The following is a 26,474-nucleotide window of genomic DNA, read 5'->3' as shown; positions in this document are numbered from 1 at the left end:
AGCAGAGAGACGTCGACTCAGATTATGCAGCGAGATAGACAAAAAAAAGACAGAGATCCCCCGCATAGCCTTACCAGACTGTTGCGGCAAGTGCTGCTAGCGAGCACCAGCGAGATTGAGACAGCAGAAAACAGAGGCACAAAGATGCACAGAGCGACAGCGGTGATTGGGGGAGGGACACAGAGACACAGACAGACAGCCAGGAGACACTCACCTCGTTACACTGAAGCTCCCGGCCTCATGAGAGCGCCTCTCACCCCCGAGAGCCGACCCCCCACGCGCCCTGGGTCATCGTCAGCGCCTCCAGGGCTTCTCACTTCATCCACCCCGGCGCCACCTCCTCCTGTGACGCGAGGCTGGGAGGCGAGCGTTGAGGAAGTGGACGAGGAGCCGGTGGACGCAGATGGTGGTGGGGGCGGTGATAGGTGCAGCTTGTGGATGAGGTGACAAACGTTGTTTACCATGAGGTGGAGGCAGTGGGGAAGGATGAGCGTACGACAAGTTGGTGGTGGCGCTGGTGCAGTTTGTGGATGACGTGAAAGAGGTGGATATGATGAGATGGAGGTTGTGTGGGAATAAGAGCGGATGACGAGGTGGGGGTTGTGAAGGTAAAAGGGTTTATATGTGGAGGAGGTGGAGGAGGTGGTGGATATATAACGTGGATATGAGGTGGATGTTGTTCTGGTAGAAGAGGTGGACAAGGAGATGGTGGACGTGAATGAGGTGGTTAAATATGAAGAAAAAATAACAGAGGCGGTGGAGGTGGAAGATTCCAACAAAAAGGAGGTGGTTGGGGAGGTGAGGGGTGTTGAAGAAGAAAGAGGTGGAGGTGGTTGTGGTGGAAGTGGTCAATGCAGCCTCTGTTCTCTTTACTGATGATGTGACGATGATGATGTGACGGTGAAAGTGTGCTCGCATGATCATTGCGTGATGATGATGATGATGACGCGTGATTATATTCAATCACAACGTCGACGCATAATGATGGTGACGATGATTATTATGATAATGGAGCACAGTCATAATGATGAAATTGTGGGGTACACAGCGAGAGAGAGGGACGAAGAGGTAGATACGTGAATGGACGGGGTGTTGGATGAAATAAACATTGTAGTGTGTGTTAACTTCACACAACAGTGCAGCATTGACACGGTTATTCCATTTGGATTCAGTACTTGTAACGCACATCTATTGCATCACCCTTGCCATTAGAATGCTATGTGCGGGGGGCTTTTTCGGCACGGGTAAAACTCATTGGGCAATGAATGCTCATTTTCGATAGGGACCTGGTGACAGAAACCTGATCACGACGGCAAAAAAACCGTGAAAAATCCAAAGCCGACTGAGTGCGTGGTCAAGTTTCGAATGGCAAGGTCGTGCATCAACGTCATGGTCGGAAGCAGCACTACACATACCGCATGAAATCGGACAACATTTATAACTTAAAGTCTGCAAATGTAAGAGATAAATTTGCACGTACACGGTCATTCTAAAGTAAGCTATATCCTGTGTACATGTTTAACTCACAATTATTGTAATCACTTGCACGTACACAATTGCTAAAAAAATATGAATAAATATGTATCTGCACGGACATTCAATATTTGTAGCACTGAATATACCAATTATACATTGTATAATTGTACAGATATATTGGTAATTGAGACGCGCATCGGTGCTGTGTGCAATGGTCTCACATAAAATATGATGAATAGTGGTACAAAACGCAAATTCAATTTAAACGAATTCAACATCCACGTTGCCCACGTGTAACCGCTTGTGCGGCAAAGGGCGGCACGATTTAATGGTATTGAGCGAGAGCCAACAGGTGTGGCCAACGAGAGAACAGAGGAGGGAGACAAGAGGGAGACCAGGCAGGATGGGGGTAGGGGCGGGTGGGAGACGTTGAAACAGGGATTGTGGACGAGACAGGGAGACGGGAAGGCTGGGAAGAGACAACGGAGGTAAAGACAGACACGGAGGTGAGACAGGGATGTAGGGAGAGACAGGGAAGGTGGGAGGCAAACATACGGAGAATGAGACAGACGCGGGGTGAGCAGAGTGAAAGGGAGGGAGACGTGGGGGGAGGAAAATGCAGGGACAGAGAGAGAGAGACAGGGAGGGACGTGTAGAGACACACCAGGAGGGAAGGACACAGGATTCAGAGAGTGAGTGAGTCAGGAAGGGCAGCGACGGGGAGACACAGGCATTAGAGAGAGGCACGTGATAGACAAGCATGAGTAAGTGGAGTATGAGGCCAATTAAGCGAACAGATGGGCAAACACACACACCGACACAACACACATAAACATACTGACACGCAGACACACATAAAGACAGACACATGCAGACACAGATGCAGAAAAACACAGACAGACGCAAACACGTGCATGTATTCATAGACAAAGATTTCCCGTATAGCCGTAACCTACTCTTGTTAGCGAGCACCTATTAAGCCCGACACGACACACGACGGGGCGATGTTTATGCACCACACCAGCTATTCATTTGAGGCTGAGTCAACACAGCAGAGGTCCGCAATTGTTTGAAATAATCACCGCTGATGTTAGTTGTAGCCAAAAATCGAACTCGGGTCGCTGGATTCAAAGCGCGATGCGCTAAACACTGCGCCACCGCTCCACCCAAAGCATAGGCTGACACGCACGCGCATACAAAGACGCACACGTAAACACGCAGATAAATACAGACCCCCAGATGCACACAGACTCAAATACACACAAACCTTCAGATCCACAAAGACATGCGTATACACACAATCACATAGATCGACTCCCAGGTGCACAGACTGTCAGATGCACACAGGCGCATAGATATACACAGACACACACATATAGATCTAGAGACGCAGATACAAACATGCTCATATCCACACAAACATGCAGATACAATTACAAATATAAACGCAGAACCAAATATACACGCAGACTCTCAGATACACATAGACACACACAGACACATTGACATACACGCGAGCGCGCAGGCTTGCCTCTGCTGTTGCCTCGTTCGCTCGCTCCCACGCACGTCCAGATGACTAGGGCTGAGCGGCGAAACAGCCAAAGCTGCTGCTGCTGCAGCTGCCGCTGTCTCCGCGAGGAATGTTGAGTCTGCCGGTGGGCAGTTGCTTTGTCTTGATCGCTTTTTCGTCTGCCTGCTGGTCTACGCACACGCCTACCTATCCACGCGCACCTGAATGCATTGATGACCGGCTGATATTGTACACAACAGAACACCCACTGGCTGACTCGCTGAGATAGCCGCTCGCTGTCAATCTGAGAAACGGATTGCCCGCCAGCCGTATACACCGCCTTAGCTGGCTGGCTGAGATACTGGCTGACTATGGGAGATCAAACTAAAACTGGAAGTTTCCTCTGAGAGAATAACTGGCTGGCTGAAATACTGACTGGCTTGAAATCTGATATGATGATAATAAAATAGCATGAAGAAATAACAAGGTAAACTGGTGGTATAGCTGGCGAGCTGGTCGTCTGAGAGAGTGGCTGGTCGGCTAATCATGTGTGTGTACTGAATAATTGGCTGATCGGCCGAAAAGCTGACAAGAGAGCCAGCTGAGCAGGCTGGCTTAGCTGGATAGCTGCCCGTCCAATAAATTGGATAGCGAGCTAAGCGGGTGACTTAACTGATCAGTGGCATGGATAACTGGCTCTCTGTCTGAGTGACTGGCTAGCTGACTGACTGCCTGGCGTGCGTAACTGTTCTGCTGCTGTCGTGGTTTCAATCACCAACCCCCCCCCTACCCACCCCCCGCTCGCTCGCCTGCCCGCCCGCCCGCCTTGTTGTCTCTCCTCCGCTCACACTCCAGTCGCCGCCTCTTGTCGGTCTCTGCGCCACGAGCACGAATAAACGAATTCGCGAGCGCGGGTTTGTTATGCCGAGTGAGTCTGTGTGTGCTGGTGAGTGTGTCTGTGTGTCTCTGAGCGCGCTGCTTTTGCAGAGCGGTTAGCGCGCTGCACCACGAAACCGGCCATCCGAGTTCGATTCCCGATCACGGCCAACACCAGTTACGAATGTCTTAACCAATCCTGGGCCTCCCCTAGGTCGACTCAGCCTCAAATGAGTACCTGGTGCGATGTGTAAATATAGCCACTGGGGAGACAAATGCGGCTGGGCGTGGTTCTGACCACCCAACCCATCGTGTGCCGTTCTGGCCTTCATAGGTGCTCGCAAACAGCACTTGCCCCAAAAGTCGATTAAGGCTATACGGGGGATCTTTGTATTTGTCTTTCGCTGCGCTGTGGATGGTTCTGGGCAAAAGCAAACGCATGCGCATTTTGGCTGCAGTGTTGTCTTCCACGATTAGTCGTTGAGATCAACAGTTATCGTCAATCATTCATTCATTCGCTACTGGTAAACCGTCACTCACTCCATCATGCTTTAATTCAAGCATGCTGTTCAAATCACTCGCTTATTGCCTCCACTGCCAAAGCATCACTCATTCACTCCTTAATTCACTCCCTCGTGTATGTAAGCGTACGTTTATCTATGTAGACCTGTGGGTTTCCATGCAAGTCTATACATGTTAATGATCCGCAGAAAGGGGCGATGATTGAACCAATGAATCAATGACTGTGCCATGCCCTTATTAAATTAAAACCACACCAGCAAGACGCCCATCGCTATTATTTTCCGTAGGTAGCGAATACAACGAGGTGCAAGAAATATGTATATAGAAAGGCTTTGGTTGAGGTAAAGTTTTATTTGGGCTCATGTAAAACCCATTGAGAAATGAACACACAGAAAGCTGGTTACAGAAAAAAAAAACTCATTAACATGACTTTGGGGTGAGCCAACGTTAGCAGAAGGGGTTACCAGGCTCACGTGACCAGTGGCACTATTGTTAGGCTCCAGTTGTTTACTCTACAGCCAGGTGCTACGTTCAAACCCACGTGACCTCAAGTTTCAGCACCCGCTGTGTGGACAGCGCCTCCTCGTTCTCTCTGGCTCGAGTTGAGCTTGTTTGTGCCACCACCGCCTGTGTTTTGAATCCATGTGTTCTGAATCCAATTGCACAAATATCAATTACATATACACACAGAATGTAAATATAATAAAAAAACGACCATCAAATTGTTGGAACATTTATGTAACAAAATAGTAATTGAAAAAAAGAGTGTAAAATATTTCATCCGTGAAAGTCTAACGACTGATTATTCAGGCTCGTTTATAAAAGGTCGTTGCATTCGGATATTTATATGCTATGAAGAGGGGCCATTTTTTGAAACTTTAGGTAATACAGGATGTATAAACATTTAAGGAAATATTATTGACGTATTGGTTGAGTTTTGTCTTCTTATTTGTGCTTGTGCACCACTGCCAACGCAACATCATCACCAAACTATTTTACATTCAGATATTTGGTCATTTTTTTTCTTTTTACCCAGGATATCATCGCCGAGTTTCACATGGCATCTGAAGGTGCCCGAGGAAAAAAAAGCCATCACACATTGCATTGGGACTAGCGCCGGAGTGATCCGCACAGATTAATTCCACAATTCAATTGCTGCACTGCAATCTGCTGACCAAGTCGACTTGCGGCAATGTTTTACTTTGCGTGAAGAAACCGGAGTTGTCGGAGAACATCCCACATATTACGAGGGGACAACATTGAAGTAATGTTAGTGGTAACTATTATTATTAGCGTTATTATCTGGCCAAAGTGTGCCTCCTACTGTGCATACATAGTATGTTAAAATAGTATTAAGCTTATTATTACACTTGTTTACCCAGGAAATGCTGTAATGTAAATTATTTCAGTTGTTTTTCTAAACAAATGTAGGATAATAATGCACAAATGGTAACAATAAATTAATGCATTTTAAGAAATTATAGGCGGTATATGTACTGTCATATCAACCAATATTTTAATATTTGTTTGTAAATTTCATTGTAAATCACATAATAACAATTATTATTTAGAACTCAATTGTCAATCTACTGCTTGTTGAGAATCTTCCCACACCAAAGCTGGTCCGTAGGAGTTATTAGACGATACATCACCACGCTGGTTAGCTGCGGATTAGTGAAGCCGGTGGAGACATAGATTTTCGGTCGAATCGGTTTTGCCCTCTATTTCCCAACACATAACCCCGTGGCAGCCTATACCACCTGGTGGTCGCCCAATCAGGCACTACCGAGACTCAACCCGGCTTAGCTGCTTTAATATAACGAGGTCAGGCACATTCCGGTTGGTTAATAATATTATAGTTTAACACGTAGGCTTTCGCGACCAATATCCATAATACAGGTATTTTTGGGTTAGATCGCGATCTAACCCAAAAAACCTGTATTATGAATATTATCGTTGATGTATATGGCAATACAATTGCGAATTCATGAGTTTATAATAGTTTATTCTGAAAGGTGTATTTTATATATATATAATTATATCTAAAAACGTTCGTTCATAACGTTAAATAAATATATAATTGCCGACATCTTGGATAATGACCCTTCATCACACATAAGTGCCTTGCAGAAGCCAGCTATGATTAATCTACTACGCAGAAGGTAGTTTTTCCGAAACATCTATTATATGTTTCCTTCTAAGGCCACAATGTTATTGACGATTGTATTAGAATTTTTGTGAATTGTGTTTGTGCACCACTGCCACAAAATGCAGCAACATCACCAAATAATTTAATCGGGACCCCATAGCGTAAAGAAACGGCCCTTGCCTGTTATTTTACCAGCATTCTGCTCTTTTCCTGCATATGGCAATATGTTCAGGAGCTATATGCCAAATTAGAGGCCTGATAGCCACGAGAGGGCTTCAAGGGAGAGTTCTTGTACTCTTTGGTTCTTTCGGTAAAGTCACGTAGAAATAAATTAAATTAAATAATAATAGAATACGACGTTTCGATTGCAACACACGTAACCATCATCAGGTACAAATGAATGAGAAAACAAACATAGTCAACTTGGAAATATAATGTAATACAACACAGAGAGTCGGACAACAAAACAGTCAACACCCCACCTGGGTGTTGACTGTTCACATATAGTGTATTGTGCTACATTAAAAACTGCATAGACACTGTCACTGTGGACAAACGCGTTCGGGTTTACCCCAACCAGAAGCCCTGGATGACCCGGGAGGTCCAGCAACTGCTGAAGGAGAGGAATATCGCCTTCAACTCCGGAGACAAAGCTCTCTACAGTACAGCCCGAGCTAACCTGAAGAGAGGCATCCGCAAGGCCAAAGCAGACTACAGGAGGAGGATTGAGGAACGCCTGGACAGTCACGACAGCAGGCAGGTGTGGCAGGGAGTCCAGCACCTCACCAACTACAGGGCCAACCGCGGAGCTGCTGATGGTGACAACGCTCTGGCAGAGGAGTTGAACCTCTTCTTTGCCCGTTTTGAGGTGACACCACAAGGGACAGCATCACCAAACCTCACGGTCCACAGCAGCTTAAACCTCACAGTGGAGGAGCATGAGGTGAGGCGCACGCTGCGAGCCGTCAACCCGAGGAAGGCTGCGGGACCTGATGGCGTCCCGGGACGTGTGCTGAGGGACTGTGCTGACGAGCTGGCTGGAGTCTTCACAAGGATTTTCAACCTGTCTCTGGAACAGTCCACTGTACCAACCTGCCTAAAGTCCTCCACCATAGTCCCGCTGCCCAAAAAAACCCACATTTGCAGCTACAACGACTACCGGCCAGTAGCACTCACGCCAGTGGTGATGAAGTGCTTTGAAAAACTGGTCCGGAGTCACATCATAGGAAGCTTGCCCCGAAACCTCGACCCCCACCAGTTTGCCTACAGAGCGAACCGATCCACGGAGGACGCCGTGGCCACAGCACTACATGCTGCACTGTCACACCTGGAGCAGCAGGGGAGCTATGTGCGGATGCTCTTCGTGGATTACAGTTCCGCGTTCAACACCATCCTCCCACACAAACTGGTGGAAAAACTGGGCGACCTGGGGATTCCACATTCCACCTGCATGTGGATATATAGTTTCCTCTCGGGCCGCAGACAGAGGGTCAGAGTGGGCCGTCATACATCCACAGCCCTGAGCCTCAGTACCGGCTCCCCCCAGGGCTGTGTACTGAGCCCCCTGCTCTACTCCCTCTACACACATGACTGTGCCGCCGTCCACCATAGCAACACCATTGTGAAGTTTGCTGATGACACCACAGTGGTGGGGCTCATCTCTGGGGGGGATGAGTCTGCCTACAGGGACGAGGTGGAGCGGCTGACAGCATACTGCAGGGGCAACAACCTGCTCCTTAACACCGCAAAGACCAAGGAGCTCATAATAGACTACAGGAGAAAGAAAACGGACACTCCACCACTAATCATCAGCGGGGACTGTGTGGAGAGGGTGGCAGACTTCTGCTTCCTGGGAGTCCACATTGGGGAGGGCCTGACCTGGAGCGCCAACAGCACTGAGCTTCTGAAAAAGGCCCAGCAGAGACTTTACTTCCTGAGAATTCTCAGGAATAATAACATCACACAGAAACTGCTGGTGTCCTTCTACCGAGCCTCCATCGAGAGCATTCTTACATACTGCATCTGTGTATGGTACACCAGCTGCACAGTGGCTCAGAGGAAAGCGCTCCAGAGGGTCATCAACACAGCCCAACAGATCGCCGGCTGCCATCTCCCCACACTGGAAGAACTACACAGTTCACGTTGCATCAAAAAAGCACAGAACATTATAAAGGACTCTTCTCACCCTGGACACTCACTGTTTGAGCTGTTGCCATCAGGCAGACGATTCAGATCAGTCAACACAAGGACAAACAGATTCAAACAGAGCTTTTACCCTACAGCGATCACCACACTCAATAATGCTAATTAATTATTAAGTAATAGTGTTTACAATTGACTGTGAAATAGAGATGTGCAATGACAAAATGTAACCTTATGTGGGTATGTGGGTATACTTGGGCTGTTTTTTATATATAGTATAAATTTATTATCTTTCATTTAATTTTATTTTTATTGTTTTATTTAATTTAAATTTATGAATGATGCCCTGACTGGTGAGCATTTTAAATTTCGTTGTACTGGTGACAATGACAATAAACGATCTATCTATCTATCTATTACGCTCTTCCAAAGATTGCTAAATTTGAGAGAGAGACAAAACATAGACAAGGAGACACAGACAGACACACAAGCAAGAGAGAGACTCACACAGAGACAAACAGAGAGAGAGAGATACACACATAGACACACATATATTCCTCTATTGAAGAATCACAGACTGCAGTAGTTTACCAACTGCGTGCTCTATAATGTGTGTTGCACTGCCACGGTCGCACCACTTTGGTTTGTGTTTAACAGTCCACTCATGAAGATGCGCGAATCGGCCCATTGTTGTCCTGGTGCGGTTGATGGCTCCACCACCGGCGTCTTCGAGGAGGCATTTCAAAGCCGGGAGGTGCTATGTTTGGGTCTCGAATGAGGCGTTTATTCTGGACGTCCGCGTGGTTCCACTTTGTTCTTCTGTCACTTGGTGAGATTTAAAGATGTTGGCGGCGCAATTTCAGAACGAGGATAGGGGCTTGAGTCGGCAGCGAGGAACGTTGTTGTGGTCTTGATTGATAGGTAGGCTGTCGTTGGCAAAAACGTCTGGGGCCAGAATGTTCGCCAGGTAACCGGGGTAATCGGTATCGGTTGCAGTGTTCCGGCTCTGATCCGCATTGCGTTATTTATCTGTCCATCTGGCAGTGCTGCGTACAAGCTCCTGGACCAGGCTGGAGCACAATCCTCTGCCACTGAGTAGATCAGTGATAGGGCGACAGTTCGCAACATCTCAGCACCAGGTCGACCCTATAAGTTTCTGTAGCAGAGCGATTCTTGAATTGTTCGTTTCACGGATCTGTTTTTATTGGGGCGTAGAGGTCAGACTTCTGTCCATGATAGGCCCTAGATATCTAGAATTGGGGTCACAGCGCCCTGGGCTACCACAGAAGGACACATCAAGGGAGGCATCTGCAACGGGATTGTTCAGGTGGAAAGCGCTTGTGGTTGTTTCAGAGGGATTTGGTCGGAGTCTCCGTCGATGGAAATAAGCCTCCAACTTAGACCAGCCGTTAAAGAGTACTGGCAGGACGTTTCGAGGGTTGTGCCCTGAGCAGCAAGGGCTGTGTCACATGCAAGTGTGAACTTGCGAGATGATGTACATGGCAGGTCACTTATAATGTTGTGTATTGTAAATAGTGACGAGGGAGGGAGCCTGCTTCTGAGACACCCGTGTGTCGAAACCAGTCTAAGTGTTCTTGTCTTGAATCAATGCTTGCGACTAATGGTGTGTGTAAGAAATGTTTCCTGTAGTATGTGTATATGTGGAGACAGATATGTGCAGACATTGTTCATTTTTTTCGTTTGGTCTCAGTTAAGTAACACGTGTGGCACCACAGTGCGTGGTCAAGGCAACAAAAAAGTTCCCTTTTCTGCGGTACATTTTCACCATCAGCGGAAAATAAAACTCCGCAATGTGTTTTAAAGTTGCGTCCTTGGCAATGAAAGGTTGTGTCTCATTTGTCATTTGCATGAATATATTTTTTTAAAGTCTAAATATAGATGAGATAATGAGACATCACTACACACGCGACCCCGTGTGTGTGTGTGTGTACGCCGAGATTGGGTCATTATAACACACGTACTTGTCGCTCATTGGCTGCTCCAACAGCCAATCGGACATCTGCAAGTGGCATCGACCCCGCCCACCGACATCCCGTGCCGGTGGACTTTCACATTAAAATATAATTTTATTGCAATTCTGACCGAAATAATGACAAGCGCGTGAGTGACGTTGGTGTGCTCGCATTTATTTTAAATTTAAAAATGTTTTAAAAATTAATTTAACCGAGAGCGTACGTGACGTCACGCGCCGATCGGACCAATGCGGAGGGGCCACGGCGCGTCGCGTTGTCGTGGGGCGCGAACAGCTTCTCGATCCGGCGATTCGCGCCGCCGTTCGATTCCAACGCTCCTCTTCGATTCCCCTTTGCGTTCGACTCCAAAATATATGGGCATAACGGAGAATCGATTCGGATTTGTTTGTCGCCGTTGCGGCAAACGTGCGGGAATCGACGGCGCCGACCATTGATCGGGTTCAATCGTGACCGCGAATCGTAAAGGTTAATAATCGCCCGCGTGTCGTGAATCGATTCCTGTATATAAATTCACGTTGGTGGGGAGGGGGGCGTGTTGGACAGCGTTGAAGAGCGACAATCGAAGCATGGGGTTCTTCCACGGTGAGGAACTCGTTAAACTAAACTAACATTTAACATGTTCAATAAGCTTCTTGAGGTACAATATTGTCATAGCGATGCCATTCATTGCAATGATCTGCCTTTCATGTTATTCCATCGTTTGGTGTTAAAAGGCGCGCAGGTCGATATGTTTAAAGGGGACGCGAATACTAAATAATATGTTATTGTGGTAAAGCCGTGCAATGTTATCGTCATATTTATATCAATGTTTAATGTTACACGTTTTTGTTAACGCCGTATTTGCCATACCGTGCTGATGCAAATGGCACTTTAAGTTGGGTCACCGTTGCATTTTAAACCATAGCTTTCTTTACGTGCTACGTGTAACATGTTAAAGTTGTTTATGAAAGTAAATCTACGAATAAGTGTTTCATCTGAAGTTCGGCAACAATTGTAAACAAATCAAAGTTGTTTTGAAGCATCAAACAGGTTTTCTCTCCCACGAACGTGTCCTCTTTAAGAGTAAGTTGAATGTCCTTTATTAACCAGATCATATTTGAGCATTGTGAACTCTATGGAAACGAAATCAGAAACTTTTGACTCCGTAGGTCTTAATTGTTCACAGTTAAAATTCATACCTTTTTGCAAGGCAGGTCAACAATTGCTGTGTCTATTCACCCAGCTGATATTGTATTGCGTTCGATAAACACCAGCAAAGGAGAGCTAGATTGACTACTGTAATTTAATGATATGTCCTTGGACAGTGAGGGTTCTTTTAACATAAAATTTAAGCTGTATCTAAAATATAAATCATCCAGAAATGTATCCTGTTGAATTTCGAAAGATATGCATCGTCTGCTGTATGAGACCGCTCCATATTCTAATACAGTACAGTAGTTCAATTCTGTATTATATACGAAATAGTAAGATCAAATTAATAATGCAGTCTTCTCTACGTAACACGATTGGAATGCGGTCAGTTGTCACGAAGTCATTCTTACATCGCTCATACGTGTCAGTTTTGCTAATGTACACGAGACACGCGCGTAAAATCCTGTTTTAGTTGCCAGAAAATGCTGACAAGTTTCGCCGTTTTTACTCTTAAAAGTAAAAAAAAATGCAGTGGTTTTCCCAATAATGGGGAGGTTAAAGTCTTTGGTCATTGTTGGAAATTCAATATTGTGTCAGCAGCGAGTAAATCCTGAGTACAGCCACTTGTTGACTTGAAAAGTGGTCTGACCCCAAAGAGATGATTGGCTGAGTTGACTCTCGCCTGAGGTTTTAACTCTACAACCTTCCAAATGCAAGTCCTTTGCTCTCACAACTGGTATATGTAATCCCTACTTAAAAATTTTAGTGAAATATGCTGTTTTGCGTATCCCACTGTTTTGTTTCCTGCTTCAATCCCCTCTCTCACACCCTACCTCATTGTGCGCAGGTGCTGTGGTTCTGGGAGTGCTGGTGGCCGGGGCACAAGCCCTGTACTCGCCAAGCGATGATGTGATAGAACTGACGGCCAGCAACTTCAACCGTGAAGTTGTCCAGAGTAATGACCTGTGGCTCGTGGAGTTTTACGCACCCTGGTACGACACTCGCACATGCGTTGGCCTTGTGTCTCGCTTGTGTTTATGACCTTTGATGTGGCCAGAAGATAGCAGAGCATTTCCACAGGAAACCTGGGAAAAAAATAAGTTGGTTTGTGGCCATCTGTCATTTAGAGTCCTGGATAACATTAGTAACATAGGCCACACACCCTGCTGATTAGACCAAGAAACATTGAAATACATCCAGGATATTCCTTTTCTGGTACATGCTGTTGTAAACCCTAGTCCTGGAAGGGCCATTAGTTAGTGATCTTGTTTAATGTCAGCATTTAAACCGACAACTTAACCGTGTATTTATTTTAATACTCGGCAAGTGGGATGCTAGTGTATGTATGCAGTAGATCATTGTAACCTCATTTGCCAGTAAAAAATATGATAATTGGTTTTTGTACCCTTCTATCTGGCAACAAAACTGACACCTTTTTTTACAAGGAGTCATGTTTGTGACTCCTTGTAAAAAAGGTGTCAGTTTTGTTGCCAGATAGAAGGGTAAAAAAACAATTATTATGCAGTAGATGTTTGAGTGCAATGTTCTTAATTGGGGTTTTCTGCATACGTCTTAGAATTGTACCTTTTTTTTCCTCAAGGTGTGGGCATTGCCAAAGGCTAACACCAGAATGGAAGAAGGCGGCCACCGCTCTTAAGGTGATGGATATATGTTGTTTACCTGACTCCCTTACGTTGTGATTTACTAGACTGAACGCTCTCACACTTTACATAAGAATAAGATCATTTAAACACGATTTTTGTTTATCAAACATTAAAAAGGGGGTTTATAAACAGGATCATCGGTCATTACACTCACAACGGAGCCATTTGCACCGAGAATTTTCAATTTCCACGAGCTGCCAAATAATTCCTGAAGTGCATCAAAGTCAACCATGAATTATAAAATGACATTTGCAAAATAAGGTCATTGTGTACCAAGTGACATAATAACTAGTTCATAAATTTGCCAAATTTGAATTAACAATCTGTTCCTGCTTATACGCATTATTAAGGTTCCCCTCCTTAATGCGGTAATGAGTCTTAATAGGCTTAGCTGGTTAAACAAATGACATTTGGTTTTTAATGGTAAAAGGAGTTTACAACTGATAGTAAATGCAGTGGTCGAGCTCATTTGAATTGGCATTGGTAAAATTGAATTATTGATTTAAATAATGTACTAGGTCACTCGGTTGCATCATGTATGCAAGATTGATTATATTGCTAAGTAATCGATTTGCATAACCTGTGCAGCCACATGATATTCATCACGATGTAAAAAAAAATCTCCTTTATTTAGTCAAATTCATGTCCCAGAATCGTGGCAAAATGTGGACTCTCAGGAGGGTGGGGGGTGAATTGTCAAATAGTACACATTTACACATTCTGGAAAGTTAAGAAAGCGATTTTCTGAAACAAAATACAAAACTTCCTGAGGTAGGAGTTAGAGATGTAGGGCCACTCACTTTACCACGTGGCTTGCGGTGTTTGGCACTTTCCTGTAATTCAACGATTTGAAGATATTTATGGTGGATCAAATCTCTTTGTGAATCTCTAAATAAACCTGCTAGGCTGTGAGATGGCAGTACAGCAAATGGATTCTTGAATCTATCAGTGTGGACTTTAGAGTATCGTCATTTATATGGTTGTTTTCTCCCACATGGAAAAACTCGTAAGAACTGGTCAAACATACCAATGCAAGATCCACCTGATGTTAAAGCAGACCGCGACGTGATATTCATTGCATCCATTCGTGTGCAATTTGTAAAGCCGCGGTGACAGACTTCTTTAATTTAAATGTTATAATCCCTTGTTCATCACGATGTCATTTATACTTGTCTCAATAGCGTTATGGAGATCGTGTGTGACGTGAGGGTTGTAAGTTGACGCTGAGGAGGGAGGAGGAGGTGCCTCGCCCCCCCCCATGTGGAGTGACGTCACCCGCTAATTATTATTAATGGGGGGGGGGTTCTCCATGCGGAGTGACATTAATGAGGGGTGGGTCCATGTGGAGGACGTAACCTGTTCATGATTATTAATGAGGGGGGCTGATCGACGTGGAGTGACGTCACTGGCGTTACGCACTGACATTCTTGGGTAAATATCGTAGTAAATTGCACAAAGGAAAACGTGATTTTTTTTTAGGGTAACATTTTTAAGAGTATTTTTCAAATTGCTACAGGGCATAGTGAAGTTGGGCGCTGTGGATGCAGACGAGCACAAGGGACTCGGCTCCACATACAACGTTCGTGGATTTCCCACCATCAAGATCTTTGGCAATAACAAGAACAAGCCTGAGGACTTCAACGGTGAGCTCACAAACAAATCTCGCACTCCAATCGTGTAACTTTTCAACTAAATACCCCAACATTATTCATTGGCAGTTGCTTTCTATGATGCTTTTTTCAAAGTTTTGTATCGTTGAATAAAATAAAGTTTTGCTTGACCTATACAATGCATTGCAACTGGGATTTTCAATAACCTAAATATGATGGTATCTGAAGAGGTGGAGGATGGCCTATTTTTTGATAACTGGAGACATTTAGAAAGGGTGGTGAAAAGGTTATTAGAAGTCAAAACAATATTTCAACAGTGTAGATATAATGAGATTTAGGAATTGAGAAAAAATTATTGACATGATACATTGGACACCATCTTTTATTTGAACAGTGGGAGGGATATGGCACTGGGTTATCCAATGGGAAGGTTCCAGGTACCAGGAAGTAGAGAAGGAACAACTTCACATTGAGAGTGGACGAGGCTGTAAAGGGGAAGTGATCCCCTTGACAGTGCTGACAGAAGGTCCCGGTTGTAAATAAGTTCTCTTGATTGAATTTGACTCGCAGACACTGAGCTGAGCTTTGGTTTTTTAGGTGGCAGGACGACACAGGGTATAGTGGACGGTGCTTTGGGTGCCCTGCGGTCACTTGTGAAGGATCGGCTCGGAGGAAAGGGAGGCTCTGACTCTGGAAAACAGGTACCAACACACTCGTGGCATGCACTTGGCATTACACAACACAGGGCCATGATGGTTTGTGCTCATGTTATATTTGGGCAATAAATTTAACTACGTTTAATTAATATGTATACTTGTTTTTCCTAAAAATTGCAAACCATTCTTGAAAAATAATTGGCTAAAAGTTCCAAGGCCGGACTCTGGAAAAAGTATTGATAATCATTGACGCGTTTCTGTAAAACGACATTATTTGAAGTATTTTATTTTATGCCTACTTGACTTCACCGAAAGAACCAAAAGTATTTTGAATCGTATAAATACATTTTCAGGAAAGGGCTTCTGTAAGCGTAAACCAGTATCATTTAGCATAATGAATGTACACTGTGCTAGGTTGTGGAAGGCAAAGCCTAATTGGCACGTGTAGTAATTCCCTCCAAGAATCTATTAATTGTCATTTATGAAAGAACCAGTTATTATTGCTTGCTGTCATGTGAACCAATTACATACAAAATATAAATGTATCCATTCTTACACAAATCAATGTGTTTATTGTATGCCTAAGAATCAATAACATTGTCTATGGAACATTGCATGCCTCCTGATTTATGCATTTTAACTGCTGAACTTTGTTTCTAAAAATATGCATAGTAATGAGGCCTTTATGGGTAGGGCACATGGGAATAAGCAGAGCTTTGTGTATGCTTTGGAACATAATTTTTGTTGAACAATCCATTCATGGTCTTCCATTACGCAAATACGTTTTGATGCAAAGATGAGTTTATTCAATTGTATTACTCTGGCGGAGCCATTTGTACACTGGCCAGCTTGTTAAGCTGAGTTTTTAAGTACTCATTATGCAAATAGACATGAATGATCCACTTAGTCATTGTACTTCTCGTTTGACCTGTTCGCTGTGGGAGCCTTTCTAGGTTGGCAGGGAAGTGCAGAAACTAATTTTATTTCATGATAAAAGTGCTTTAATTTATGAATAGATCATCAAAATATTAGATCAAAATTTTACTGAATACCACTGAATATATAAAGAAAGTTGGAAAATCTGTAAAATATAATTGAATTGTATATAGTACATAGTTATGGGTCTATTCAAGCACAACAAATAAAATAACATTTACCCCATCAGAAGTTACTTAATACATTTGGTTCAATGAGTGAGAGTGAACATTTTATTTCATCTTCAATGTAGTAAACTCCTAACTACTTTGGGTTGTAACACTGGTATAACTATCCACCAGATATATTGCATGCACCACATGCAAAATATACAATCAAATCGTGATTGTTCATTTGAATGTGAAGGGGGTGCCATTTGGAGATTGGTATATAATTTTGGATATGTTTTTTTCTTTATATTCTCGTGTATAATAAAGCACTGTCACCGTTTGATAGGGAGGAAGCAGCGGTGGTTCTGGAAGTGGCAAAGATGACGTCATCAACCTCTCGGACGATGACTTCAATAAGAAAGTCATCGGCAGTGATGACACCTGGATTGTGGAGTTCTTTGCGCCTTGGTGTGGCCACTGCAAAAAGCAAGTGCATTTTAAAAAAACCACGATGCTTTGCAAACACACCCTCCACTGCAGCACACCTGTACAGCATTGGTCTAACGATGCTGCTCTTAAAAGACAGTGTTTTTACTTTAAAAAATTCCCCTGGTATCAAAGATTGCATAAATAAAAGGTTGTAATTTTTTTGCTCTTTTAGCATATATATTTTTTTAACTGGCTGTGAGGGATGAAATTGGTAGGATTATATCAGGGTACAATGTTTCCAACATTTTTTATGATTAATATTAAATGGCATTTTATACAAATTAGAAAGCATTACTATAGTAATGAGAGAAGGCTATCGCAGTGACAGCTGTTGAAGTAGGCCAACTGTTTTAGATTGAGGCCAAAACCTTATATACAAGTTCTGGAATGAATGTATTTTGTCTTCATTTTTTGACTCCTGATGGTACAATTAATTTATAATGTGAAAATGTCAACGGGAAATCACATTTATATACAGAAATGTACAAACAAGACTCATGAATGACATCTGGTAATTTAGTTCCATTTGTCCCCTTGTGTTGACTGGTCATGTGGTTTGCTGTGTGTGTCTCGGACTGTGTCTAACCAGATATGATTTTCTCTTTGTGGTTGACTTTGTGGCTGTGGTGCGAACAGATTGGAACCTGAATGGGCTGCTGCAGCCACTGAGGTGAAGGCACAGACAAATGGGCGTGTGAAACTCGCTGCTGTGGACGCCACCGTCAATCAGGAACTCTCCAACCGCTTTGGGGTGAGGGGACTGGTGGACGCTTCATTTTCGCACCTCCGATTAGCACGGTTGGCTATGTACAGTGTGAAAGAAGTTCTACATACGTGTAATAATATTACTAGCAGGCTACACGTCCTTTGGACATGATCACGCCTCCCCTCCCCTTGGAGGGCAGTAGTAAAATGAGAGGAGTGAGAATGGCAGGGGGGCAAGAGTCCATTATGAATCTTAACATGGAGTGTAAAACCACGTATGTTCATGTGCACAGATCCGAGGTTTCCCCACCATCAAGGTGTTCCGCAAGGGTGAGGACGAGCCACAGGAGTACCAGGGTGGCCGCACCAAGTCTGACATTGTGGCGTATGCTCTTGAACTGTACACCGACAATGCTCCTGCTCCTGAGGTCGTGGAGGTGAGATTATTTCTTGAAACAACACGTACAAGGCTGCAAGTTCAGTTGCCCATTTTGTGGCAATGCAGCCAGTAGCTTCGCCAAAATTGCCTGCATTTTGATGTGTTTTTTACTTGATGTGTGGTTTTCTACATAACTTCTGATTTTCTCCATTGTGCAAAACAATACATGGGAAGCAACTGGTGGGACAGGCCCAGTGCATTTTCTACTAGACCCAGTAAGGCATTTCTGAAGTAAAAGGTTTTTTGTTTTTATAGTATCAAAAATTATTTACAAGTGAGCTGCGAGTTGAAGCTGTTGCACATGTGTGTTCCGCACCGGGCATTGTGACTATATAATGCAGGCGTGAGATAAGCATGTTGGAGGCATGAAATGGGGTGTCCTTAAATGAAAAGCTAAAATAGTTTTATGAGTTCTGAAGACATTGTTAATCAGGCTGAAACTATCAGGTCACTGCAGTTAAATAGTCGAATCTGATGTAGGTAGCTGCCAGGATTCGGACGAAGGGTCTCTGGTACTGGCTGTGTCGGTGACATGGACAAGAGCTTCATATCCCTGAGACGGGGCCCCCCTGTTTTTCCTCTTGGTCTCTGTTTTAAAACCTTTGTGTGTTTTGATGTCTGCCGTAGATCCTCAACCAGGATGTGGTAAAGAAAAGCTGTGAAGAGCATCAGCTGTGCATTGTGTCCATCCTGCCACATATTCTTGACACAGGTACTTCAACTTATATTCAATGCTTATTCACTATTTCAGATACTAATTAGCTCACTCATTTGCTTCTGTTCTCTTGCTCACTCAACCTACTCAATCGTCCAATCATTGACCTGCTCACTCAAATTCCCACTCGCCAAATTGCACGTTAGCTCACTGATCAGCCATGATTCTTCCACTGCTGGATAAAGGCCTATCTAAGCTACTACATATCTCGTGGTCCTGATATCTTGTTTATTAAAAATCACTTGGAATATCAGTAAAGTCGCGTAGGTAAAAATTAATAGAAATAAAATCACTTGATACAGTAAATTTGGCTGTGACGGTCCTACCTGAAGACTGAGACTTGTGTTGCCTCCGAAACGTCGTGATTGATTTATTTTCATTTATTATTTTATTTCTATTATTTTTTACCTACGTGACTTTACCGAAAAAACCTAAGTATGAATCCTTGCAGTCACGAAAGCTTCAAAACTTGGAATTGAATTGACATAGAACAACCATCTCATTTGCAAGGTTGTCCCAGGGTATGATATGTAACAATTCTCGTGCCTGCCCACAAGCTGATTTCATCACCCCATCTCCACAGTTGACCTTTGGCTGCCACCTTGTTATTAGTCTCAAGCATTGTCCATCGTCCCATTTAGTGGTGTCCTGCCCATGCCCACCTTTCTTAAGTCAAAATTACTGCAACTTTCAAATCTTCTCTAGTCGATGTTCCTATTTCTGTAGAATTCCAAGGATCTTTTTGCGTGTTTTTGACATGTTTTTTGTCAATGTCCCATGTTTCTGCACCATATCACTGATAAAAACATTACTTAAAAAATATGTTTTCAATATTAAATTCAGTTTTCAAAAAGCTCTCCCAACCTGCTGTCATCTGCCTATTTTTATTTCACTAATTTGTAAACTGATGCTGTCACCTTGTGTGCTCGCTCACTGACTCGCCCATTCACATACCCAACCAATTCGCTTACATGCTCGGCCGTTCGCTTACTCAATCTCCCACCCATTCATACTTACGCGCGCTTGTTCACGCACACCCCTACTGGTTGATTGACGGATTGTTCGGTTGCCTCTTGTAGGGGCTGCTGGCAGGAATGGCTACATCACCACCCTACAAGGGATGGCCGAAAAATACAAGAAGAAGCTGTGGGGGTGAGCATTTGAGACTACCTTACTGGGCAGGCGAGGCATTGAAAGCCTCTTTTTAAATAACATGTCTACTTTTTGGCTACCTGGACTTGTGCACTTGTGATTGTTGGAATGTGTGTGCAGCGAGGGCTGGGTGATGCTGGGAGTTGAAACATTACACCTATTCAAGCTGCTTTGGATTAATGCTTCACCAGGATGGATGTGTGGGTGTGTGGGGACATGTATGGATGTTATGGTACGTTTTGAAAGTGCCAGTCAATCTGACGGAAGAGACAGAATCGGTAGTGCAATAAACTGTTAACAGAAGAGAATGCAATGAGACAGTGCAGTGTGCATGCGATACGGCAAGAGCTACATAAGAGATGTCGTGGTCTCTGCAGTTGTATGTGTTCATGTGAGGAACCATAGATATGTGCCTCTGGTGGGAGTAGGTGATAATCACACGGCAGTACAACTCCAGCGACCTGAGTCCATACCAGTCCATAAGAACCCTCAACAATGGGTGGAATAATTGTACTTGCACGGTGTGAGCTGTTCATCCTGAAAGGACGTTATGCAATATTGTATTGCCGTGTGCGATGTGCATTTATCCACAAGGTGGCTGTGGACAGAAGCTGGGGCTCAGCCTGAGCTGGAGGATTCCCTGGGGATCGGAGGTTTCGGCTATCCAGCCATGGCGGCTGTCAACGCGCGTAAAATGAAGTTCGCCATCCTCAAGGGCTCCTTCAGCGAAAGCGGCATCAACGAGTTCCTGCGGTGAGGAGCAGCACGTCACTGCCTGCTGAGCCTCAAACTTTCATTCTGCAGTGACCTTTGCCCCATTCAATTACCTGTCAAGATGGTAAAGTCTGCCTTCCCCACCTATTTGTTGTTATTTATTTATTTTGAGGCTCTTGTGTAGCTCTGTTTTGGATTGCTTTGTTTTGAAGTAAGGTAGTCCAAACTAGATATAAAATGTTGGAGTGCATTGGCAGTGTTGTGAAAGCACAAATTGTAGACAAAAAATGTGACCTTTTTCATTCATGACAACTGAAAACAGAAATATTTAGTCGGCAAATATTTCAGGTAATGACCCTTATTAAGAGCCCTTAGGTAAATAAAAAATGGGGCATGTTACCTGCTCTGAAGGACCAATCTTGTTATAATGTTACATTTTGAAGATGGGACAATTTTCATTCTGGTCAAAACACATGTTTTATAAAATACTGCGGTGCTGTGTTTTGAACAGGCAGTTATACACTTGCTGGGAATGTGCATTGCTATTTTGTGAAATTAAATTATAAAATGTAGTTCTTGTTCAGGAACATACATTGTATTGGGTGCATCTTAATCCTAGCATTAAACCTTTGGGAAACACTGTAAAGTTTTATGTTGGCTTAAGGTTGATCAATTGCCCTTCGAGATGCTTGGGTAGAGCTCATTTTGGGCTATGTCAACTTGTGTAACGACCAATGCACTATTATTTTTAAGTTCTGTCCTTGCTGATGAAAATTGCAAGTGACTAACAAGTGTTCGTCCATCCTACCCTGGTGGCAGGAGTCGGGAGGGCAATGTGTGGGTACAATTTTGAGGCTGGCATACATTGCGAATTGTAAAGTTTTAGCAGAACACGGATGGGAACAAAATGGGCACAAAACTTACAAAATAATTAATTCTACATTTTTTTTGGATGCACATGCAACTTTTAACACGAGTTTCAGAGACTTACACTGCACTTGTGAACTTGGATGTACAAATGTCAAACTCGGGGGTAGCCAGGTGACTGCTGAATGTACAGCGTCAAGAAGACCTATCATGTTCAATTACAAGAACACTGTTGGCATGTAATTTAGAGGTTCAGCAAATAGCAGTTGCTTATCCAATCGAATACCTATTTGGTTGTGGCGAGAACAGAAGCTGAATAGTATTTTATAAGAGCAAATAAGTTGTATGACAGAAATCAGACTGAACCAGATGGAAGACGATGATTCCAGAGAAAGCCGACACAGTGAGAGGAGACATATGGTAGTTTAGATGTGACAAACTATAAGAGATGCAAACAAACAGTGGATGTAGAAATGATGTGTCATGCTGCCAGCTATGGCTGCAAGTTTGGTTGTACATGTTATGTATATCGTTTATTGTTAAATTTGAATCACAGTTCCTATGATCACTGTTGTTACATTGTTTGTATAGCTTTATTTTGGTGATTTCGAAAATATATGGTTAAGTCATGTTTCTTACGGAAGTGGGGAGTTTGCCTGAACTTTTATCTAAATTGTCTTATGGTTGTTATTGTTTGACTTGCATCACACTCGGATTTTTGCACACGGCGTTGTAATACGTTATTTTTCTTTGGAAGATTTGCTGGTTTATCCAGGATGTTTCTGTTGCGTGTCGTCGCTTTAAGATGTTCTCTGTTCATATTTTGTTTGTTGCGGTTGCACCCGACTCAAGAGCCACATGGCTCACCGGGCTATACCTAATAAATGAAACTTGAATGTAGAGATGACAAGGCGAGTGAAGAGCCACGTTGACAAGATAAGATCGATTGAGATTATAGGTTAGATTTATACAGTGGAAGCCAACAAACCAAAAAAACATTTTAACCTGAACTGCATGTAAGGTAGTTTGTTGGAACCATGTTTAATTTTGGCAGCTTTTAAAAATGTGGAAAGAGGAATAAATGGAAACGACTACAATGTTGAGTGGTTCGTATTCTCAAGAGTCTTGCTGCCTTGTGGCGGGGGGTGGTCCCTTTGTCTTGCAGGGAGCTGTCTGTGGGACGGGGCTCGACAGCACCGGTCAAGGGAGCTGCTTTGCCGCCAATCATCAGTAAGGAGGCGTGGGATGGCAAGGATGGAGAGGTGAGGGAGCTGTCGAGATTGCTCACACATCTTCCAGCCACCACCAGGCTGGAAAGCCAACAGCAGTCAAAGCTATGCTTCTACCGACAAAAATCACTCCTCAAATTACGGCCTCGAGGTTAATTGGTTTTATCATGGGCAGGAGGCATCAGTAATTTGTCTGCCGATTTATAAAGCAAACAGTCTGCAACCCGTAATGTGTTTATAGGTTTTGTACCACGATTGATTGTACATGCAAAACAGGCACAAAAAGGAATATAATAATGATCCCAAAGCATGAGAACATATAAAATCATGGACCTTGTTAAACTAAGTTACAGCCTTCGAATAAAACTACAGATCCTGTCAACTGCACACAGGAATTTATCTTTGCCTGTAGTTTATGTGCTTGTGTAGGTCTTTCCCCTAAACTTTCCGGTTTTGTTTTTCTACAGCTGCCAGTGGAGGACGATATTGACCTCAGTGATGTCGAGCTGGACGAATTTGACAGAAGCGAGCTCTAACCACGTCGCAGTAATCATCCCGTCTCTCCTCCCAGACACAACCTCCCCACCGAAATCTCTTCTCTACCTTGTCCGCACACACGTCTGCCTCCTTGACCCACTCTTCCACGCACACACTAGCGTGTGCGCGCACAACCGCGTGTGTGCGCACAGAGCTGTATACGCACGTGCACACGGCGTCGTGCATGCATGCATACAACTGCGTCCACGCGCGCAACCGCCACCCCACCCCTGCACCATACACCCAGCCTTTCCTACTGCTTCTCACCATCAGCAACATGCAATTGCACACACGTGATATCAGAATCTTCATACTGGAGGAATAAGATGAACTATCAAGCTCTTTGTCACACGTCCAGGAGGAGCGGGGTCAGCAAGCTAAACACTGGGGAAACAATACAGCTGTTCCATCAACGTAAAAAACATGACCCGTGTAAAGGTTTCCCAGATATAAAATACGGTCTGTTGAAGGGTGGCTTTTAGGTTTTTTTAATTTTGAATTTGACAGTGCTTTTTCCAACTGCATCCAAGAACAGGGCTCGTCTTAAAAATTAGTATGGGGACGTGCCAGTGGCAGCATGGGGAGGAAAGTGTAAGGGTGCTCGTGCATGATATGGGCTGGTTATCTGTCATAGTGTGGCAATGTGCGAATCGGGATATTCGACTGCTCAAGCAGGGTGGTTGGCAAGTTGCATTTTTCATGATGCGTTCATAAAAGGTGTTCATCCTCCAAAATTACTACCTATGCCACAGTGGCAGGAATAAACAGCAGTGGCAGAAATTGAGGGAACTGCCCTCGTGTTCTCCCTGTACACAAGCCCTTTGGTCTGACTCGTGCGTTTGCAGAAAGGCAGTTTCCACTGGGTTTTTTGGCAGAAAGGTGAAAAACAGGTCTCTTCCTGAATAATCAAAGAAGTCACTTCTGCTGTGCATGCACATGCATTATAAATGCATGCACTTAGGTTGAGAGTGCCCTGTGCAATCCCCATTGTTCTGCACGCTCCACGACCCTTTCATACCTGCCAATGGCACCCCCATGTATTGAAGTCGAGCGTGTGCAAGTCTTCCTCCGCAACCCAAAAAGGCCTATCTGTAAAGGTTGACTCTTCACCTAATGCTGCTCAACAGGTCGTTCCCTTTAGTGGATGTGCAGCCCTGATGTAGAGACTTTTACTGATATTTATAGACGTTCTTGAAAAGCCATGTTCACAATTTCGTAAACGTACGAAGGAGTTTGTAAAATGGCTATTGGTTGGTTATTTTACGTTTTTTGTAAAGGGGTTTGCTTCATTTAAATTAACCACTGCTTTCGAACATCACCTTGCAATTTAATGGCTCGCGTTCACCAACCACGAACAAAGTAAACCAGTGACCATGTTAATGCACCTCCAATTTTAATTCAAAATGACTGCAGTCAATTGGTTATTGTACGCCAATTACATTCGTCACCGTTGTAATGGCTTGGTAATTAAACTTTATTGGTTATTAAAGTTGCTGGTGATTTTGCGCCATGCTGTCCAATAAAATTCCTGCATAAATTTTTGGCAGCTGGTTTAGGCTTTTGGAATGTTTTGGTCTTGCAGTGCCGTGCCACTGATTCCTTGGCTCGGGTGAAATTGTTATGCACTTGCCGTTTCATGCTTTCTTGATGGCGCCGTGTGGTTAATTAAACCACCCCAGTCGCTTCACTTGAAGCCAGGCAGTCTCCCTCCATTGCCAGACAATTCATGTCGAGGAGGATTTGGCTTGACGAGATGCAGTGCACAAAGTCCTACTCGGCTGTTTTAACCAATTAATGATTAAATACTGGGGTGCTGTGTGAAAAATATGGCAGTGTTTGAGGTAGGCATCGGTCTGCTAATGTTCTTAGGATGTTGGTTATTTGTAATGCGCATTCAAGCATAGTTTGCTTGAAATGCACCTTGAGGTGGATTTGCGGGGGGCTTTTCATATAACTCTTCACACGTTTAACAGTTGGCATGGGCAATGACTATTGCCCAACCATCGACCAGTTTACCAATGACTCCTGCTAGCCCAGACCCTAGCCGACATGCAGTACTGTATTTGAATTGGGAGGTTCTTGGTTTATTCATACATGTTTAGTGGGAAATGCACCTATGCTAGAGTGCATTTTTCCCACCACAATGCATCTGAAACTGGTGACACCCTTGCCATTTGGAAGCCTCAATAAAAACGTGGCTTATTTTCCAACATTGTGTTATGGTATGCTTTTTTCCCCCATATTGGTCATCTATTTTTTAATTGGTGGTTGACAACCGTCTAGGCACCCCATCCGAGTGGTCAGTCTGAATTATTGCCACCTAATCTGAGCCCAGTGTTGGTCATTCTCTAAAAACCCCGTTGAGTACCAGTCCATTGTACGTCTATCCCATCGGAGAGCAATATTTCAGGTTTTTGTCTAAGGCCCTTTCAGACCGGTGTGTGATTTGTCTCGTCTAAACCCTGAAGAGCCTCGTTAATCTATCTCAAAACAATTAAGGAAGACCAACATACTAGTGACAGGCTTGTTTAAAGAATAAAACAAAAAATGGGTTAAACGGCTCAACCAAAACTGGAACATTTTTGACTCATTGAGGCTTTTTGGGGTAAAACAAAACGTCGTTCAAAGTGGTGGTTGTTAAACTTAAAGGAACCTAATTTAAACATCAACAGTTTATTTTACATCATTAAAAGTGACTGCATGAATACAATGAAGTGTGTGTTGTGGGCAACATTTACATGTACAGTTTTTTTTTAAACCCATGTCAAGATGACACGGACATGACTCGGAATTAGATGTGTAAATGTTCCAC

General features: G+C 43.8%; 2 protein-coding genes across 2 annotated transcripts in view; one reads left to right on the top strand and one right to left on the bottom strand.

Moving 5' to 3' along the window:
* The window catches only part of LOC133352855 (potassium voltage-gated channel subfamily B member 1-like), a 30,169-nt gene extending 27,180 nt beyond the window's left edge, over positions 1-2,989 (bottom strand). Inside the window, exons 1-2 of the mRNA XM_061568817.1 lie at positions 1,698-2,989; positions 215-872 (exon numbers count right to left, since the gene is read on the bottom strand). The gene's annotated coding sequence lies outside the window, so the exon portion shown is untranslated. The remainder of the gene's footprint in view (positions 1-214; positions 873-1,697) is intronic.
* An 8,129-nt stretch (positions 2,990-11,118) lies between these two features.
* Positions 11,119-25,872, top strand: PDIA6 (protein disulfide isomerase family A member 6). The gene is made up of 13 exons (XM_061568863.1): positions 11,119-11,251; positions 12,648-12,792; positions 13,401-13,458; positions 14,981-15,107; positions 15,672-15,775; positions 17,162-17,301; positions 17,941-18,055; positions 18,303-18,446; positions 19,076-19,160; positions 20,243-20,315; positions 20,910-21,068; positions 23,062-23,158; positions 23,593-25,872. The coding sequence occupies exons 1-13, from the start codon at positions 11,236-11,238 to the stop codon at positions 23,659-23,661; spliced, it is 1,332 nt and encodes a 443-aa protein (XP_061424847.1). The 5' UTR covers positions 11,119-11,235; the 3' UTR covers positions 23,662-25,872.
* The last annotated feature ends 602 nt before the right edge of the window (positions 25,873-26,474 follow it).

The sequence above is a fragment of the Lethenteron reissneri genome, chromosome 42, assembly GCF_015708825.2.
Source record: "Lethenteron reissneri isolate LAM-NWPU_2019-01 chromosome 42, ASM1570882v1, whole genome shotgun sequence".
Lineage (NCBI taxonomy): Eukaryota > Metazoa > Chordata > Hyperoartia > Petromyzontiformes > Petromyzontidae > Lethenteron > Lethenteron reissneri.
The sequence above is the reverse complement of the archived record's forward strand: the minus strand, read 5'-3'. Positions and strand labels throughout refer to the sequence as shown.

What these genes read in the sequence shown, in the direction of transcription:
- PDIA6 (XM_061568863.1), top strand. An exon ending in GTGGAGTTTTACGCACCCTG is followed by an intron (nt 12,793 to 13,400) that starts GTACGACACTCG and finishes TTTTTCCTCAAG; the next exon opens with GTGTGGGCATTGCCAAAGGC. An exon ending in CAAGCCTGAGGACTTCAACG is followed by an intron (nt 15,108 to 15,671) that starts GTGAGCTCACAA and finishes TTGGTTTTTTAG; the next exon opens with GTGGCAGGACGACACAGGGT.